The sequence below is a fragment of the Mirounga angustirostris genome, unplaced genomic scaffold, assembly GCF_029215605.1.
Source record: "Mirounga angustirostris isolate CCGP_5_RB_7025 unplaced genomic scaffold, mMirAng1.0.hap1 SCAF_10, whole genome shotgun sequence".
Lineage (NCBI taxonomy): Eukaryota > Metazoa > Chordata > Mammalia > Carnivora > Phocidae > Mirounga > Mirounga angustirostris.
In genome coordinates, this window is record NW_026991718.1 from 136,664,659 (window position 1) to 136,684,438 (window position 19,780).

Here is a 19,780-nt window from a genome sequence, read left to right on the forward strand (position 1 = left end):
GGTTGTATAAGTATCTATATTAATATCCCCGCTTTCACATCTCAGCCTGCAATGCCTAAACTACTTAACTATCTGACCCCTTAACAAAAACTTTGCCAAGCCCTACCTAGGATCGTGGAGGAAGAACTGTCTTTTCAGTAAATGATGCTGGACCGATGAGGTGTCCTTAAGGAAAAAAGATGAAATGACCCCTAGCCCACCCCACCCCCAAAATCAATTCAAGGGGGGATTTTCTTTTTAATGCATGCTGAGGGCTTCCTGGCTGAGTTTGGGGAGGGTGGGGAGTTCAGATGGGGACACAGTGAGCAGGGGTGCAGCTGACAGGAGGTCCTAGACACACAAAGCACCCTTTCCAAGGGAGCAGTGTGCAGGATGGAAAGCCCCAGGAAGCTCTTGCCAAAAGGAGCTTTGAAGCAAATCCCCCAAGGACCAGCGCGCGGGGACCACCTAATTTCCCGGTTCCGTGAATCCCATTTCCCTTGCGCCCGGGTTTCTCCAAGTGCAGCCTCCCCGCCCAGTGTTTCAGCGACTTGATGGAGCTGGACGAAACTGACGGCTCCCCAGTGAGATGAACCATAAAAATCTGGCAAGTTTTCCCCTTTCCTTCTCCTCTCTTAGCAACCACTCAAAGGCGGCCTTTCTGTGGGTAACACCAGCCGTGCTGGAATCTGGAATAACTTTTTTTTGTGCAGTCTTGCAGGAAAGCTGATAGCAATTCAATTAGAAAATGCAAATGAGGTCACATATTTCCCACAGGAGTGCTGGATCGCCCCCGGGGAATCCGAGCAATATTCTGGCCTAACAGTAAATACTGAAGATAAAGTTGCGCGCTCGGCTGTCCGCTGACGGGCTGTGCTCGCACTGGAAAGTGGCAATGGGACCTGTAGGTAGAGTTTGCAAAAGAGAAACTGTTGTTTATGAAACGAATCCCGGCTCGTAACGCGCGCATCGGCGTTTATGAAGGACACACTCGGCCAAGCGCACCCAGGCCCGGCCGGGCCCCATGGCCGGCACCCACCGGGCTCCCCGCGTGGTTTCGGCTTCTGCACTCGGATGGGCTGAAAGCGTCCCCCTGAGAAGCCTGTGTTGGGGTCCTAACCCGCCGTCACTCGGAATGGACTGTATTTGTAAGTAGGCCTCAGCAGACATACTCGCGAGCAGATGTGTACATGGAAAGGGGGAAATCCGGGCACAGACAGGTAGATGGAACTCTGCCAAGGGGGAGGCTTCTATAAGCCAAGGAGCGCCCGAGATGGCTGGCCACCAGCGTCCCCGAGAGAGGCCTGGAGCGGACTCTCCCCCACGGCCCTCGGAAGGAACTGACCCTGCCCACCACACCTTGACCTCGGACTTCTGGCCTCCAGAACAGGGACAATAATGTCTGCTGTCAACGCCCCCAGGCTGTGGTGCTTTGGTTCAGTGACCGCAGGACACGCTCTCACCAGGGGTGTGGCCTCGCCCGCCAGCTGAGCGGGGTGCAGATAGACCCCGTGAAACCACTCTGCCCTCCAAAAGGCAGGATGGGAGTCCCGAGCCGGGGTCCTGGCTAGGGCTCCAGACACCCTCAAGTCCCCTTCATACATCTGCTCAGGTCCCCAGCACAGTGAGGACAAGTTTGGCCAAGACCCCTGTGCTTTAGGGCTATGGTCCCTCAGCCTCCCTCCCTGAGCTCCGTCCGCACCTCCATCACACGGTCTGCCCCCCCTCACCATCCCCACAGTCCGTCATCCCTCCATCCTGGGAGTGGGCAGGAGCCCATCACGGCTATCACCAAGGACTCCCAGGTTGGTCACCAAACAGTGGACTGGAGAGGGCCTGGTGAGGACCAGTTCCTGCCATCCACTTGTCCACCTGAGAGGTGAGGCCGGCCAAGGCAGGAAAGGCCCTGAGTGAGTGCCAGGGGGCCAGTGTGCCTGCGTGAACCCTGACATCACGGAGGCGTTCACTGAAGGCGGCCACCTGGGGCTTTCCACACGAGGTGTTGCCTTGGGAAAAGCACCCAGAAGGCCACTAGGTGCTGCCCGAGGGATGGAGTGTGGGACTTGAGAAAGCACCAAACGGTTCCTTTATCCCTTTCCGGAAGACGGAAGACCTCAGTGCCACCAAGAAGCAGCAACCCCTCAAAACCAACGACAGCTGTCGGCGAGGTGTAGACGGCGTGGGCGCTCCCGTTCTCCGTGGGGGAGGCCAGGGGCTGCATAATGAGCGTTAATGCCCTCGGCGCTCACGCAGGGTCCGACCGCGCCAGCACACGCAGGGCCTGCCGCAGGTACACACCGCACTGCGGGGACCGGGGAGAAGCCGTGTGTCCCCCCACCTCAGGGACCCCCACACACTGCTGGGCAGGAGGCTGTTCCCTTTCCCGAGGCTGAGGTCACAGCCACCGCCCGGTCAGTGCCCCACTCCGCTGGATCTCAAGAGAAGAGCAAAACGCCTCAAACTCACAGCGGCTTTTAACTGCGTATTGGCATGAAGGGCACGAGTGATGGTTCTGATTGGTCGAAGGTGCATCTCGGCTTCTTTGTCTGCGGTTTGGGGCGACAGCCCTGGAGTGAGGGCTGACCTGTCCACCTGAGTCTGCTCTCCCGGCCCGGGGTGAGCAGGACGTTCCCAGCGCAAAGGTCAAACATGGATGCAGTTTCAGGCTGCAAACAGCCGTGAACACCCGGGGGCCTGGGTCAGCCCTTTTGCGGAGCGGAGGTGAAGGGTCATCTGCAGAGCCCCAGGGAGAAGCCTCATGACCCCGCCCGGCCTGTCCCGGAAGGGCATGCTGCCCCGGCCTATTGATGGGGCAGGAGCAAAGGAGAACCCGCGGGTGCTTGCTGGTGATTGGCTCAGCAGTGTGGAGACCAAAGTGATGAGCAAGACCGTCGGTGCCGGGCAAGGCAGCTTCCGGGGATGTTGCTGTGGGACACAGGCTGCCCAGGTCCTACTCTGTCTCCAGGAGCAAGATCTCGAGTGCGGACATGACAGGCGGGGCATCCTCTGAGGATCCTGGGGTCCCATGAGTCAGAAAGGTCCCAAGTCACTCTCTTGGTTCCCTGGGGGAGTGATGACTGAGCATTGCCGTGTCCCCGCCAGACACCTTGCTCCGTTTCACAATGTGGGGGCACCACTGGGAATTAGGAAGGGGGCCTGAGCAGAGGGCAGAGGCTGCTGCTGTGTTCAGGGGTCAGGAAGATGACCTCTGAGCCGAGGCCTAAAATCGGAGAAGGAGCCAGTGTTCCAGACAGTGGCCTTCTCCAGCCCCGGCTTCTCCGGTCCTCGGGAGAAAGCCCACCTCAGCCCGTCTGAGTCTGGCCGAGGTGCAGGGCGGCCAGCCCTGGGGGACGCTTCTCTGCGCGCGGCCTTCTGGGGTCCAGTGAGCTGAGAAGGCACAAGTATGCACGAGCAGTGTGCCCCACAGACGTGTGCGTGCTGGTGGGTGCGTCACTCACCTGCCCGAGACCTGTAGCTCGTGAAGGGGGCTGGCGAGCGTGTGCGTGTTCGAGTCAGCACGCGGGGGCCTTGTGGAGACCCCCTTGGGAAGTGGGAGGTGCGGGGCGTCCAGCCTGCCTTCCTGTAGGTGTGTCTGGTGACAATCAAACCAGGTTTCCAGACCAACACAGGTTTGTGGTTCTGTGCAAGGCCCTGGCTCCCACTGGATATTTGGTTAAATATAAAATCCTTCTTATTCCTAAAGATGTTTGTGGAAACAACAGGAAGGCGGTCATGGGCGTGTTCTGCCTTGAGGAGAACCCTCAGCAAGGTCAGGGGCGCTGGGGTGGCCTAGAGCCCGTCCCGTGGGCCCCACGTCCTCAGTGGACAGCAGGAGTGGACTGCGAGGCCGAACATCCCCGGCGCCTTCCAGAAGGAAACGTGACTGAAGTCGGGTTGAGTTAAGGTTCTCAGGCGGACCCTGATCACATCCTCTTCGAGGCCTTCCAGAGCCATCAACGCTGACCAACTGACCGTTTTTCTCACTAATTGATATCAGTGTGAAAGATTCCATTCAGTCCCACTGCTAACAACTCCGGGAGAAAGTAACACAGTTTGGCTTAACTTGCTAATTTAATTTAATTTTTTTTTTTTACTGCGATTGTATTTTTTCTCTGTAAAATGAAGAGTAATTTCGTTTAAAATGTTTCCAACCAAACATAATTTTCTTGGTTCCCTTGAGCAAGTTCTCCCCCAGGGAGTTCAGAGAAGCCTAAGGATACTGGGTTGTCACAACCAGGGGGATATAGGGGGGTTTCTGGCATCGAGGGGGTGAGGCCCAGGGATGCCTTACAGATGCACAGGAGGCCACACCCCGGAGAATGATCTCCTTCCGAGTGTCGGCAGCTGCCGAGGCCATGGTCTGGAGACAGGCGTTCAACTGCTGGGGCCCTGGGGGTGCTCGGCGAGCTGGGGAGGCCGGGCCGGCTGAGCAGCCTGGCTGGGCACGTGCACGCATGCACGCACGCACACGCCGAACACAGGGGCCTGTCTGGACGTGGTGGGGTCTCCCATCCTGCCCCTCTGGGCGTGGATGGTGATCCTCATCATGGCCCAGGAGTGTGCCATCTGCACACACAGCTGCCCTTGGGATGCCCCCTGTCCTGCCTGCGCCTGGGCGCTGTGCCATCCCGCGTCTTCACTTCGGAGGGAGACGAGGCTAGAGAGGACAAGCGGAGAGCTCCGAGGTATTCCTCAAGAGGAATGTGGTTTTGACACCAGTAGGAACAGCATGACCCCGACTGGTAAGAGTGCCCGAGCAGCCACAACTGAACTCTTTCTCCCAGGGCTGCTCACAGCTTCCGGATCTCCGTCTGCCTGCTTGGCCCCAGGTGGGAGGGGGTGTTGGGACCACCCTCTGTGTCCAGCCGCAGGGCAGAGAGGGGTGACTGAGTTCAGGTCCCGGCCCCCCAGCCGCAGCTGCAGGACCTGGGCTGGTCGCTGCACCCGCCAGGGCCTCCACCTGCCCAGATGTGAGCGAGGACTGCACCAGCCCCTCCCTCCCTAAGTGCCCTGGGCGTGAGTGAGCGACTAAGACTTTCCTCCCGAATACATACACAAGGGAGTAACCATACCATTCCATTCAGGAGACCTCTCTTTGTATGATTTCCATGGGAATTTGCAAAATGACCTCCCGTTCCTAGAAGAGATGGGAAGTCAGAAATACCTTAGCGCTGGGGAGGGGGGAGGGGGGAGGTCGCACCTGCATCTGCTCAGTGGCATTGTGGATGCAGGAAAATCCATTCAGCACCTCTCAGATCCAAACTCATGCAAATGTTTATCTAGAATGGCTCACATGTTCTATTTGCTGAAGAACGAGATGTTTCTCCCTTGTTTTATTTTGTGTTTGTTAAATACCATTTTACTCTGTCCGTCCTTAGCTACCATGGAAACCAGCCAGAAGGCTGCAGATACCAGCCTAGTTAAATATTTTAAATATACATGCTTGCAGGCAGACAAAATGTATTATTTTTCAAATGCATATTGAAAGGGAAGGAGGACGTAGAGGAATGAACTGTCAGGACAGACTTTAATGCCTCTTTTGTTTTTAAGAATCTGATTATCTTCCGTGAAAATCAGTGGCAGGTCTGACATTGGGGGGCGGGGCACGTTATTTCCTTTCTGGAAGCACCTGTAACCTGAGGGCGTAAGGACTCAGTGAGAACAGGTAGAGACGATGGGGGGGGCGGGGGGGCATAGCTGACCCTCGAGTTCCGGGAATAAACCCTCACCACCCCTGTCCCGTCACGGCAGCTCCAGTTTGCGGCGCAGGATGGCACATCCCCTGACCACAGACCCCTGTACGATCCGTGATCTTGGAACCCTGGGCCCTACGTCGTGTTTTTACATCTGAGATTGGCCACTTACCCCAACGTTAGGGCCGTGCAAGAACGGGCAGCTGAGATGATGTCGACGGGTCTGCGGTCACCCTGTGTGGAAGAAGTCACAGGGGTCTGCAGGGCCTGCGCTGGACCCCGGCGGATGCAGGCTACCTAAAAGGGAAAGAGGTGCCAGCGGCAGTCCCTGGAGCCTGCTCAGTGTCATGAGTGGGAGGGGCTTCTTTCTTTGTGCGTGTGGAAAAAAGGAAGCTTGCGGCCTCACCAGGGCTCCCAGAACCTTCCATCCTGAGGGTGCAAGTGTCCCTACCCCCGGAGACTGGGGTGCCCGGCTCTCAGCTGCACGCGGTGACCGCACAGAGAAGGGCGTGTGCACGGCCCAGGCGGGAGGGTGGGAGAGCAGGTACAATCAGGGAACTTAGAACCCGTTCCTTCCTCGTTATGTGCTGAGCAGATCGCAGCCTCAGTCTCCCGCCCCTGAGGAAGCCGCATCTGGGCATCAGGGGTCTGCAGGGCTGCACCACCCATCAGAGAAATTAGGCGGCGTCGGCTCAGGGGAAGGACACGGCGGGCTTGGGGGGGGTGTGTGGTGTGCATCGTGAAACAACTCCCCCCAGCCCCTTAGTTAAGAAGAAGCTTTGAACATCAGTGGACACGGCGCCCACATGGCATGTTCCACGGGGAACTAACTTGAAATTTTTTCCATAAATTCTTGTATCAAATCAGATGGATTCATCCCCTTGACATTTCCTCGAAAGTGGAGGGAATTTGGGGTGCTAAGGAAGTGTCCAGCAGGTCAGCCCAGGACCTGAGGACAGCGTGGGATGGCCTGTCGGGGCGGCAGGCTGTCTGTCATCTGTGACCCCATCTTCGGGGTCTTAGAAATGCGCTCCTTGGGATCTGGAAAGGTGGGCATTCTGAAGCCGTTTCCGTATTTGTTCTGCCTCCTGAGGGACTGACTTCTGAGCTCCCCTTGGGAGAACAGCTGAGGTTCCCTTGACCCACCGCACTTTGCAGAAGCAGCAAGTGGCCCACGTCTAATGACCTGCGTGTGGGAACGCAGTCCCGGCCCCCACCGCTCCTGCTCCCACCTGGGCCTGTCTGCTCACGACATCCTTCGCTGGGCCTTGCCCGCACGCTGCCCTTTCTCTAGTGTCCCCATGCATCTGTGCGGCATTTCTGTCCACGTCTACAGCACCGTGGAGCTGGTGCTTGACCCCAACGCCCCCGGGAGAACGCCCACCATGCAGACCACTGGGCCGCACCCTGCAGAGCCTGATAGTTTGGCTCAGGAAGGGGTGCGGCGGGGCCTGCCATCTGCATCCCTATCACAAGGAGATAGGGACATATTCACCCACTAACCCACTGATGCCCACCTCAAACCAAGATGGTGGGGAAGGCACCCCAGGGAAGACATCCGGAGCTTCCGTATTGAAGGCAGACTCCCGATTATTTATGTTCTCTTGTTTACCTGTGAAGGTAAACCTCTGATGTTTGTTTGTTTGTTTTAAGATTTTTTATTTATTTGAGAGAGAGAGAATGAGAGAGAGAGAGCATGAGAGGGGGGAGGGTCAGAGGGAGAAACAGACTCCCTGCTCAGCAGGGAGGCCGATGCGGGACTCGATCCTGGAACTCCAGGATTGTGACCTGAGCCGAAGGCAGTCGCTTAACCAACTGAGCCACCCAGGCACCCCACCCCTGATGTTTTATGAGTCGGCTTAACAGCCAGTGCTCACACTTGGCTCTTAATAATTCTGTGTCCCTAACAGGTGAATGCTTAGATAATAGAAAATATGATGAATTGTAACTTTTTGCATGTAGATTGGAGGAGGTGCATATGATTATAGCCTTCCCCTGACACTATTTTTCTTTTCTTTTCTTTTTTTCCCTTTTTCAAAAAAAAAAAAAAGGTGGTAATTTAAATCCTGCCTTGGGTCAGTTTTGCATTATTCATCTTTCACTGGTGAATTGATAATGGAGGGAAGTGACCCAGCTTCTTTCTCATCTTGCAGAGTCCCTAAAGACCTCACCTGGAAGTCACACTCAATTACACTCGTAATCAGACACAGAGAACAATCCTCTGGTACACGGAGAGCAAGACCGGGCAGCCCAGAGCTGCCGGGAGCATAGGAAAATAATGTGCCGAGCGAGGGGCCACCAGGGGGAAGCCAGCCTGGGGACAGTGCCAGCAGATGGCTGTTGGGGTGCAGGCTTGGACGAGGGGGGGGTCGGGGGCACGTGATGGCTATGTTCAACATGCAGTTTGCCTGTGGATCGGGGGCCTCGGTCTCAGTGAGACGAACTGCTGTTGTCGTCGGTGTTTTGTCCTTCTGTTCTCGGGTCCCTTACCTCCCACCTCTTTCCCTAAAAGAACAGCCCATGTGCTGAGTGCAAGGGCTTCCTTATGTTATCCCAGAGACCCGGCCAGGAGTAACCTGCCAGGGCCAGATGAGAAGTCTGGAAGGACCTTAAGGCCACCCGTCCTGGGTCCCTCAGGCCCCCAGGAGCCATAGAGGGTCTGCAAAGGGACCAGCCCGACAGCCTGCACAAGCACGGGATGCTACTCTGTCCTTGTGAAGTCGGCATCCAGACTCCCGCCCAGCAGCAGGATTACCCTTCCCCAAGTGGAGTGAAGCAAATGCTCGGGGCCAGTGCCTCAGCCCACTGCCCACACCCCAGCTGTCCACGTGGCCCCAAAGCAAGGAGCTCATCCAGGCCCGAGAGTGGGGAGACTGAGGCCCAGAGGCAGTGAGAGTCGCACCCGAGGTCCCACCCCCCGCACTGGGACCCCGGCCTGAGAAAGTCCCCTCGGCTGTTAGCTGTCTTAGAGCACCATCCACAGAATAACTCCAACTGATTAAGACTCGGTGGAGAGAGGCGATCTGAAACGAGACACACTTCGTAAATAAAAGCCGATTAAGAAACAGATTCAGGGCTTCACAAGTGAGAGTCTGGCCTCTGTATGGTCTGCACCTCAGAGAGCCTGGGCTCCACGCCCTTCGTCTGCCCCTTTGGGGAAATGCCCCCGTCAGTGCACTGGGCAGGGCGGGCTGTGTCTGGGGCACCCAGGCACCTAGACTGTGTCCCGGGAGGCACCGGCAGCCAGGGCATGACTGGGATGTACAGAGGGGAGGGAGGGAAGGGGTGGGGTGGGGTAGGAGGCAGGCGGGGAAGGCAGGTGGGGCTGCACCCGTGTGGCCAGGGAGACCAGAAGCCCGAGGGAGTAAGGGGACTGGTGGGGCCCTCCCACACCCCCTGTACCCTAATCCAGGGGCAGAGAGCCCATCCCTCCTGCAGCCAGAGGTCATGGCCTGCCCTTCTTGGGGAGGCCACCATGGCCAGGGGGAATGCCAAGTTCAACTCCCAGGGTGGACTCTCACGCCTGCCCATGGCCAGAGAGGACGCCAAACCCTGCCTCGAGCTTCCAGAAAGGGGCGCATGTCTCCTCCCTGGGCTGGATCAGGGCACCCACCTGTGCTCACTCCTGCTTCACCTGGGCTGTCCCACACCTCCCCACCCACAACCCCTGGCTTAGCCCCTCCCCCACTAGCCAGGCAATTCGGACAAATTCCTTCTCTTCCTTGTGCCTCAGTTTCCTTACCTGGGCTATAAGGTTATAGGACACCCCTAAGCCCACCTGCCCTCAAACCTGTCCCTCTGAACACTTGGGGCTTATTCCAGGCCAGGCCACCACCCCCAGGTGTCCTGGCTAAAGCCCCCACTACCCTCTCCTCTCTGCGCCCCTGGGAATCCAGTCCAGCCTGCAGAACCCCATCCAGAGGGACTCTTCTCAGGCTTCTTCTCCCCAGCATGAACCTGACAATGGGGCTGAAACCCCCAACCATCTGCCCAATGCCCTGGACATCACTTTATCACCCACACTACCCCCCGGTAAGGGCCTCCTCAGTTCACAGAAGAGGAACCAAGGCTTGGGGGTGCAGGGGGCAAAACGAAGACTGATGGGGCCAGTGGAGAGCAGCCCTGCCGACCCTGGGTTGCTGCCCCTCCACCCCACTCTTCTTCTAGGCCCCAAACAGCCCTTGAACTCTGCCTGGTGTTTGAGGCACCGTGCTGTCCTCCTTCTAGCCCGCCCCTTGGCCATTCCCTCCCAGCCTCATTCCCCCCAACAACAAACCCCTATCCACCCCTCAGTACCCGGCCCAGGTATAATATCCCCCATGAGGCATTTCTGCCCTCCCCAGATGGGTTGAACTGCATCTACCTGGGTGCCAGTTTAAACCCTGCCTGGTCCTGGCTCTGTGCTGATCACTGCCCTGTGGAGAGAGTGGCCGTCCTGAGGACTAGATCGCAGAGAACCTGGGCCCGTGTCTCCCCTGAGACCCGGACGGCCATCACTCATCAGGGCTCCTGGCCTGCCACTCCACACAAGCACTTAAGGGTGGAGGCTGAGGGTCACTTGTTTTTTGGTGCTTAGGAAACGTGTGGAACCGACATTTAAGTCTGTCCACTGCATTTGCTCTGTGCCGGGTGGGTGGCCCTGAGGCCCTACAACCTCCTGGGTCGGGCAGCACCCACGGTGTGGAGCCAAGAGAATGCCCCGGCCCCCAGGGCAGGGCGGGAGGTGTCCTGCCCGGGCAGAGACAGGACGACATGGAGGTCCGCGGCCTCTGGGGCCTGATCTGATCTGCTCTGGGACTTGAGGGCACAGGCAGCACTCTGGGAAGCTTGCCCCAGCTGCCGTGTGCACAGGGGTTCCCGAGAGTCCGGTGGGGAGGCTGCCGGAAGATGGGACATGGGATCTGAGCCCTGGCGAGCAGTAAGGGCACCAGGAAGAGGAGTGCATCCAGGGGCAAACTTCATGTGGGGGTTAGGAGCAGGGGCACAGCCCAGGGTGCAGCCCGGCCTCTGTGTGGACAACAGAGCCCGGATCTGGCCGTGCTGAGGCTGGGGGGCTCTGTGGAGCTTTCTCGTGAAGGGGTCTGCAAGCTCCAGGAAGTTAACCTCTTAACCACATCTTCTTGGATACCCAGTAAGAGGACAGCGGGACCAGATGATTTCCTTGGGGCTCTCTGTCCTGTCGATCTGCAGTTGTGAACTTGGTGGGATCCAGAGGCCAGTTCAGCAGCCAAGACTCTCCCCGACACCCCCCCAGTAATGAGACCTCTGGCTTGGCTGAGCTGTCGGTAATGACCCAGTGATGGGGTTTGGCTAACCTGTCACGATGCCAGGCGTTTGGTTTTGAGAACATTGTGACATGGTACAAACATGCACACAGACGTGCAAACACACACATGTGCGTATGTACACGCGTGTGCATATACACATACGTGTGTGCAGATATGTGTGCATGTGCGTCTGTATGTGTACACACGCACCTTATGCATCTGTATGCACACACCTGCATACATAGTTGTTAGCTACAGGAGTGCAGAGGTCACGTTCATATCGTCCTCCAACTCTCAGCCAGCATTTACTCAGCAATACAGAATTCAGGACGACACTGGGAACGAGCAGGTGTCATCCGTTAGGAAATATGGAATATTTATAAATAATGGAAACATTGCTTAGAATCCGTGTAATTGTGCATCAGTGTTAGGTGCCACGTTCTGAGTGGGCCCAGGGTTGCTGCACATCCAGAATGACCTGCTGGATCCACTGGGGTAACTGATAACCCCACATGGACATCTCTCCCCCGAGAAGTGGGTGCGTCTTCCAGGCCGAGGCTGCCCGGGTCTGGCATTGATTTTCACCAGATTTTGTTATTACGTATGTCTCACAGCTTTAAAATAGTGGCAAATATGTGCAATTTATTTAAACAACACTAGGGAAATTAACACCATGCAGGCTCATCCTAAGCAAATGAAGATAAAGCAGTTCAAAAAAAAACCAAAAACAGCTTTATGAAAACGTTTACAGTCCTGAGCCTGAAATGCAGGGAGCTCAGGTGAGCGTCTGCTGGTCTCCGAACATTACCAGGGGGTGGGGCGGACACCCCTGTGCTGTCTGCCCCATCGCTGGGGGAGGCATCGGGGGAAGCCACACGTGACCAGCACCCCCTCCCCGAGGCTGTGATTGTGGCTGGGGCTCCCAAGTCCGGCTGGCTGCCCTCAGGCAGACACTAACCCAGCCCCTTCTCCTGGGGCAGGTACCTGGGGACAGGTGAACTAGTTACCTGTGGGTGGGGAGTCCCCCGACAGGAGAGTGGAACACATCTGTCCCCCAGAGGCTCGGTCACACAGACTGCAGGCAGTTCTTGCATCTTCAATGGGAGTAATGATTTGTGCCCAGCCCTCCGCACAGGTAATTTGAGGACAGGTAAAGGGGGCACAGAGACCCGGCCGTGAGGGGTGGCACTCAGCCAGGTGCTCTGGCCTCGAGGTCTGACTCCCGGCGTTCAAATCCTGCCTCTGCCTCCTGAGCTGTGTGACCTTCGGAAGTTACTTAGCCTCTCTGAGCTCCCCCCCTGCCTCCCTAGTAAAGTGGGGTTGAGGACACTTCCTACGGAATCAGTGAGGGGGCGGGGGTCTAGGCGGAGACCATGTGGAATGCTCAGTGCCCCGAGGCATCAGCTACTCACGGAGCCGGGGAAGGTGGTTGTCTGTGCCCTGGCTGTGAGGGGACAGTGTGCAGCCAGGACTGGCCTAAATGTCGTTCTGCGAAGCTCACTGAGGAAACTAGAGATGTGACCCCATCGATGTGTCATCGTTAGAGCCTGAAGATGAGTCACAGCACCTGTTAGCTTGACTTGAACAGAAGTTGGTATCATGCCACGTTGTGTAGACATCAGGCCACGGGAATATGCGTATGCGCGGGGATCTGCCACGGGATACGCGCACCTTGCATGGCTCCCTTCTGATGTAGGGCAGCGGTGGCCTAGGAAAGGCTTTTGGTTTTCAAACACCTGACTGCAGGAGCTCAAGGCCCTGAGACAGCTGGGGCCCTGGGGGGAAAGTCCCAGCGGGGCTCTCTCCTTCCAGTGGGGCTCGTCCAGATGGGTTTTCCCATTGATTCGGGCATTTGGGGTGGATATGAGATTTTATTTTTTCATCACTTAGGCAGTTTTGTCTGTTTTTAACTTATTTCTATGCAGCTCTTTTGCAAAAAGGAGTGGGCAAGGTTCTCTGACCACAGAGGGCAATGGTAAGACCACCCGGGGCCATCTTGCTGGATGGACCTGGAACTCAGGCAGAGAGTGGAACCTGCCATGACTGGAGTGGTGTAGACTGTAGCCAGGTGCCGTGGGCTGTCCCCATCCAGGGCTCTCTCTGCCATGTAAGCTCTGAAGTGCTGCGTGTCCCCGGGGGTCTGCGGGGGCGCCATCCGTGTATGTGGAGGTCGAGGCAGGTGCTGTCTGTGTTTGTGGGGAGTCTACACAGTTGCCGTGCTTGTCCATGGGGGTCTGCTGGCTCCTTTAATTATAGAAAATCATATACATTGTAACATTCAGAAATATAGAAAGGTAAAAGGAATAAAGTAAAATAAAATAGCGTAAAGCTCACTGGTGATCAGAGAAAGCCACAGTTGACATTTTGATGTATTTCCTTCCAATCTTTTCTCTGTCCTTAAAAAAAAAAAATGGAGATTTGGTTACGTGTACACTTTGGTGTCATTCTCCACTTACCACTATTTTATGGACATTTCTCCATATCCTAGTCTTCAAAGAGTAGCTTTCCGTGACTGTGTAATCTCCCAAGATATGAACACAGCATAATGCATTTAACTAGTATTTCCTGCTATCAGATCTCCAGAGGTTTTTTCCTCATATTTTTATTATTTTATATATGCATAATATTATTATAAAAACATCTGCAATGAACGTGTTTATAGGGAGATTTTCATTTACATATAGTTTCTTTGGGACAGCTGTGGAGCTATTGGGTCAAAAGCCAGGACATTTTTGTTTTTTTCACTGACGTAGACTTGACATCGAGGACGATTTTTGAGGGTCTGGATGGTCACTGGCCCACAGCTTGCCGAGGGTTGTGGTCAGCACCCAGCAGTGTTGGGCCCCATCAGCATCCAGTCCCAGTGGCTGCCTGATAGGCAGGGGCTCTCATCAGTGTAACTGCCATAGCAACCCTGTGAATTTAGTGCTGTTATTACCAGCCCTAGTTTATAAAAAAAAGCAGCTGGAGTTCAGAGAGATGAAGCAACTTGCCCGGAGTCAGTGAACCTTTGGATGCACATAAATATTTGCTGAACACCAGGTCCCGCACCCTCCACCGTCACTTCTCCTGACAACACGACACACTCCCCAGCCCTGAGGATCCATTTGTTTAGTCTTGTCAGTTTGATAGGTAAAGAGGATTTATTACTTCAGTTTGCATTATTTGATTACAGGGAGATGTGTACATTTTTAATAAGTCTACTGATTTTTATTTTGCTGTTAATTTCTATTCAGGTCCTTTCCCTGTTAACAAAAAGATTTATTTTTTTATTGATTTGCAAGAACTCTTTATATAGTGAGACTGCTAACCCTTTGACAGATTTGTTGCAAATCATGTTTGCCAAATTCATCAACTGCTTTTAGGGTACGTTTTCATAAATAAGTGTTTTAAACTAAAATGCATTTTCCTTTGTGACTTTTCCCCCCCATTCTTCAGGGATTTAAAAGCTCTGGTTCACCCTATGACGTATTCTTCTGTTTTTACGGTTTCTTTCCCCCACCATGCAATTCAGCAATCCATTTTGTGACATGGGTGTCTTGCTAGATTTTTTTCCTTAACACTTAGCCGCTTCCCCAAGCATCATCCAGTCTTTCTCTGTTGATGGAGAACAGAACAGATTCTCTGAACAGATGCCTTTTCCTCTGCGCGAAACTTAACCAGACCTCTTTGGCTCTTCTCTCCCCGCTTCGGGCTAACGCCGCAGAAAGGGAAGCAGAGCGCCGCTCTGGATGCCTCTCAGCCTCCCAGCGACATGCTGTTGCCGTGGCCCCAGCACCGGAACGCCAGTGGGCTGAGGAGACAGAAACGCGACTGGGTCATCCCACCCATCAACGTGCCGGAAAATTCCCGCGGGCCCTTCCCACAGCAGCTCGTGCGGGTAAGTGGAGACCCCTCCTGCTGGCTGAGGAGGGTCTCGGCTCAGTGCACCCTCTCCTCCAGGATCTGGCAAGTCAGTCAGTGGGGCTTGGAGGGGGGGGCGCTTGTCAGGGAGGGAGAGCGAGGGACGGTCTGCACTTGGCGTCTAAACCTTTTCAGTAATGAGATGACACAAGACAGAGAAAGATCAGAACAGCAGTCCCGTCCTCTAGGGAAGCTGGTCCTGCTGGACATGGGTCATCTCGCCCGTGCTGATAGAACGGGGCAGGGTGGTGACTTGGGGCCTGGCCTTTGACCTCTGACACCTTTCTCTGCTCACATTCTTTTCCAACTATGACTAAGACTCTGGAGGGTGGAAAGACAGTGTGTCTGTGATGGTGGATGAGGATATTGGCGAGAAGCCGGAAATCTTGGGACTGATGCTATGACCCCAAATCCGGCACTTTGGCGGCCCTCGGATGAGCTCCTCTGGTGGGCTCCTTCAGTGCACCTGCTCCCAGTCCCCACCACAAGGTGCTTTCCGCCGGAGAAGGGAAGGATTCATTTTACAAATTTGTTATTTCAATAATGCAGGCCATCAACTAGCATTTCCTTCTTCCTTTTGAATAAAATTGCAACCCAATCTGGACAATAATTTGACAGAATGATGGTGAGAATCCCATTAAGTAGTCCCCCATGCACTGTAGACCATCTCACCCTGCTTGGTGGAAATGAGGGTCAGTGGGGCATCCTTAAGGGGCTGCTTCCCTTCCTCAGACTGATTAGCCTGTTTTGTTTCCCACTCTGCTCAAGCTGGAAGCCCGGTGTGTGTTTAAAATGCAGAGACCAGGGGCGCCTGGGTGGCTCAATCACTAAGCCTCTACCTTCGGCTCAGGTCATGATCCCAGGGTCCTGGGATCGAGCCCCACATCGGGCTCCCTGCTCTGTGCGGAGTCTGCTTCTCCCTCTCTCTCTGCTGCTCCCCCCGCTCGTTATCTCTCTCTCTCACATTCTCCCTCAAATAAATAAATAAGATTTTTAAAAATAATAATAATATAATAAAATAAACTGCAGAGATGGAGCAGAACAAAGCAGGGGGACCCACGTCAGACGCCCCACCACACACACCACGCCCACGGTGACGGGCCATAAACCCGCGCCGGTAGCAGGCCGAGCGTGGGATATGGTGATTGGCAACGGGGAAGCCTGTGTTGGTCTTCCTCCCCAAGCCCAGCCCCTAAAACCTTTGGAATTATCGGAGAGCTGAGAGCCCTGGAGCAGTCTTTTGTTATGTTAATGATGTGACTTTTGGAAAGTCTCCTGAGGAAGGGGGCTGATGGCCCTTGCTGGGGGAACCAACCCTAGGATTAGAGGCGCCCACGTTCAGCCCCACCCCCGAAACGCTGGGTCGAGGGAGGGCCTGGAGGTTGAGTCAGTCACCAGTGGCCGGTGACCGATGATTTAATCAATCATGTCTCAGTGATGGAGCTTCCATAAAACCCCAAAGGCCAAGGTTTGGGGAGCTTTAGGTTGGCGGACCTGGGGAGGTGCAGGGAGGCTGGCGTGCTGAGGGGGTGGGAAGGTGGGAGGGGGGCATGGAAGCTCTGCGTCCCTTCCCCGCTCCTCATCCTGTGCATCTTTCCCATCCGGCTGTTCAGTTATGTTCTTTATAACAAACTGATAATCTATGGAGTAAACATTTTCTGGGCTGCTCTGGCAATGACTGAACTCTACCAGAGGGTCGTGGGAACCTCCCATCTACAGCCCGTCGGTCGGGAGTGCGGTGACAACATGGACTTTCCATGGGCGTCTGAGTGGGAGCTGCCTTGTGGGACCGAGCCCTCCCCCGTGGATGGACATGCTCTCCAGCAGCTGGTGTCCCAATGCAGTTCAATGGAGGCGCCCAACAGGGGTCACAGAACTGCTTGCTGAGGAAACCCCCGACCTCAGGTGGCAGAAGCATCCGAGAGCCTCAGACTCGGAGACTCTGACCTCCGACCTCAGCGCGCCCCCCCCCACAAGATGGGGAGCTTCCCAGAGCACCGCCTGCCCCTTGCTCGGCCTGACTGGTTGGAGGTTCGCTGTGACACGGCACAGACTTGAACAAAGTACTCGAAGCATGAACCCCAACCTAAGCAGATTCCCAAGAATCCCATGTTCAGGGTCCATCCACCAAACCCCAAGCCACTGACAGGATGAGGGTTCTGTGCCCCCCTGCGCACCCACCACCCTCGGGGCCCTGGTCATATCTGACCAGCACTTATTATCTACCGAACACTTCCCATCAGTGATTCACCCTTAATATAAATACGTTTATTTTAAGAGGCGACTTTGTATTAGCTCACAGTTGGAAAGCTGGTATTGTTGGTGACGATAGAAGCCGATTGTAAGACAAGCATAAGGTGAAGAAAGCGGTTGATGTCTGGCTGTGTATTGTCCGCACTCAGAGCCTGAGGGCTGCCCGGAACTTGTTTACAAGGGAAGCCGTGAGCAAGTGTCAGAGTGTTCTCAAGATGTGCTGGGACCAGGGGCTTCCTCTTGAATGTCATCAGGATCAAAAGCAAATTGGAAAGGCAGCAAGTTTCTCATTGTGTGCGTCAGTCTTATTCAAAGGCTTGTGCTCGTACTAGTCAGAAATCAGCTTAGTAGAAAATTGTTGCTGTAGCTCGGGGGCCGGCAGACTCTTTCTGTAAAGGGCCAGATAGTCAATATTTCAGGCTCTGCAGCCAACCAGCCGCAGTTGCAAATACTCAACTCTTTGTAGTGTGAAAGCTGCCATCGGCAATACATAAACTATCGCTGTGTCTGTGTTCCCATAAAACTTTATTTACAAGAACAAGCAGTGGGGGCGCCTGGGTGGCTCAGTTGGTTGAGCAACTGCCTTTGGCTCGGGTCACGATCCTGGAGTCCCAGGATCGAGTCCCGCATCGGGCTCCCTGCTCAGCGGGGAGTCTGCCTCTCCCTCTGACCCTCCCCCTTCTCATGTGCTCTCTCTCTCTCTCTCAAATAAATGAATAAAATCTTTAAAAAAAAAAAAAAAAAAGAACAAGCAGTGGGCCAGATGTGGCCCGTGGGCCCTAGTTTGGACAAGTGCGGATCCAGCTCATTTCCCAACCTCTGGGAAGGTCTGCCCCCGTCAACCTCCCCGGCAGGAACGTTACAGTGAGTGTGGGAGCTTGAATGCCGAGGGTTCTCGTCTGCTCACACCCCGCGGGGTACACACGTGACCTTGGGCGGGCATCCTAGCCCTGGAATACTCTGCTGCCGGCTTTCAGAGTTTCTCGGGTTGGTGATCCTGGTACGGATACACGGAATTTCCCTCCTCTGTGCCCATCTGCACACAGGCCTGTGAAAAGTACCAGGAGAGAAAGCCGTTGTAGGCAGAGCCCCTGGCCCGCGAGGACTCCCAGGGTCGGTCTCCTGCTGGATGATGGAGAAAAAGACACTTCTGTATTTCTGCCCCAGGGAGCTGCCGTGGTCTCAGGGGCTGACTGGTGGGAGCTGGAGGCACGGCCAACACAGGAGCGAAGTCCCCCCGACCAGCCGGGCCAGGGACGGCCGCGTGCTCCTGTGGGGGCCAAGCTGCATTCCCAGCTGAACAGCTCCAAGGCAGGGAGACTCGCCCCTCCCCAGTTAGCACAACCCTCCCCAACCAGGCTTGGAATCAGCAACGGGCAGGAGCTCCGGAGCCCCTGTAGATGCAGGGTCCTGAAGACCCCGCTGTCGCTGACATGTCTGACGGGGAACTTGGGGACCGGGCCCACGGCCCTAGGTGTCAGGCGGGAACACGGGAAGCCGCGGCTCAGCCCCGCCGAGGGGTAGCCTCTCCTGTTTCCTGGTCTGCCCGTGGCTGTGCTGGGGGCACGTGTGGCCTCGCCTCGGCTCCTCAGACACCCTGCCGTGTCCAGCAGCCCCGTGGGGACGGCCACTCCGTGGCGGGCACAGCCACTCCAAAACAGGCTGTGAGCAGAAGGACACGGTGTGGGTTAGTGTTAGCTGACTGCCGTAAAGGGCGTTCCCAAAATTTCAGAACCGAACACAATAGAGGTTAGTTCTTGCTCCTGTGAAGGTCGTTTGTGGGAGGGATGGCTCTCTACGACGGTCACTTGGGGCCCCAGAATGAGGACTGCAGGAGGGGCTGGGCTTGGACGTGGCCATGCCTGATGGCCAGGGACACCGAGAGACGCAGTCCCGCTCCGCCCGGAGGGAAGGGGATGTGTGTGAAGAGGGGCTGGTCTCTGCCCCAGCAGGTTTGAGAACAGGCATGTCCTTTCCTCCCTGATGGCCCAGCTGTGCCCGGGAGCCCGGGCCAGGGGTGCCTGCGGCTGGCAAGCCGGCAGACCTGATCGCTAGCCCTCCTCCAAGCCTGGTCTTCCTGTCCCCGGCTGCCCGGCTTCGTTTCCTGCACGCACTTAGTACCTCTGACCCCGTGCTTGTTACTCGGGCGTCCGGGAACAGGCCTCCTATGTCCCTAGTGGTGTCCACGGTAGGCACGACGTTGGCTGAATGAGAGACTGAAGCAAGCCCAGTGGTGGGTGCTGTCGGGGAGCCCGTCAGCTCACTCACCAAAGTGGCCAGGGCACCTGAGCCTCACTTGTTGGGCTTTCAGAGTTTCTGGGATGGCAGGTGATGGAGCGCATTCCCATGGAGCCTCCCCCTCTGTTCCCACTCATACATGGGCTTCCAAGCCGAGCTAGATTCTCAGGGGGAGAGAGACCTTCAGATTTGTCTTTTCCAAATGGCTTCCAAGTGATCATATAATAACTCAGTACAGAAACACACACGCACACCCCCACCCACTTCATATGCACACGCATGCACCCAGATTCTCCAGTGCTCACCTCCTGCCTCCCTCCCCTTTCCCCCCATTAAATTCTTACCTAGCACAGACAAGGGTTTTGAGGTGCGTTTCTGCGCTGTCTCTGCAGGAAGTTGATGAGTTTCCTGCCCGTGTTTTGCGGGAGGCTGTTCCTGAAAGAAGCC

General features: G+C 55.7%; 1 protein-coding gene across 1 annotated transcript in view; it reads left to right on the forward strand.

Moving 5' to 3' along the window:
- CDH4 (cadherin 4) overlaps positions 1–19,780 on the forward strand; it is a 528,918-nt gene that overhangs the window by 390,815 nt on the left and 118,323 nt on the right. Inside the window, exon 4 of the mRNA XM_064573410.1 lies at positions 14,646–14,819. Coding sequence (XP_064429480.1) covers positions 14,646–14,819 — 174 coding nt within the window. The remainder of the gene's footprint in view (positions 1–14,645; positions 14,820–19,780) is intronic.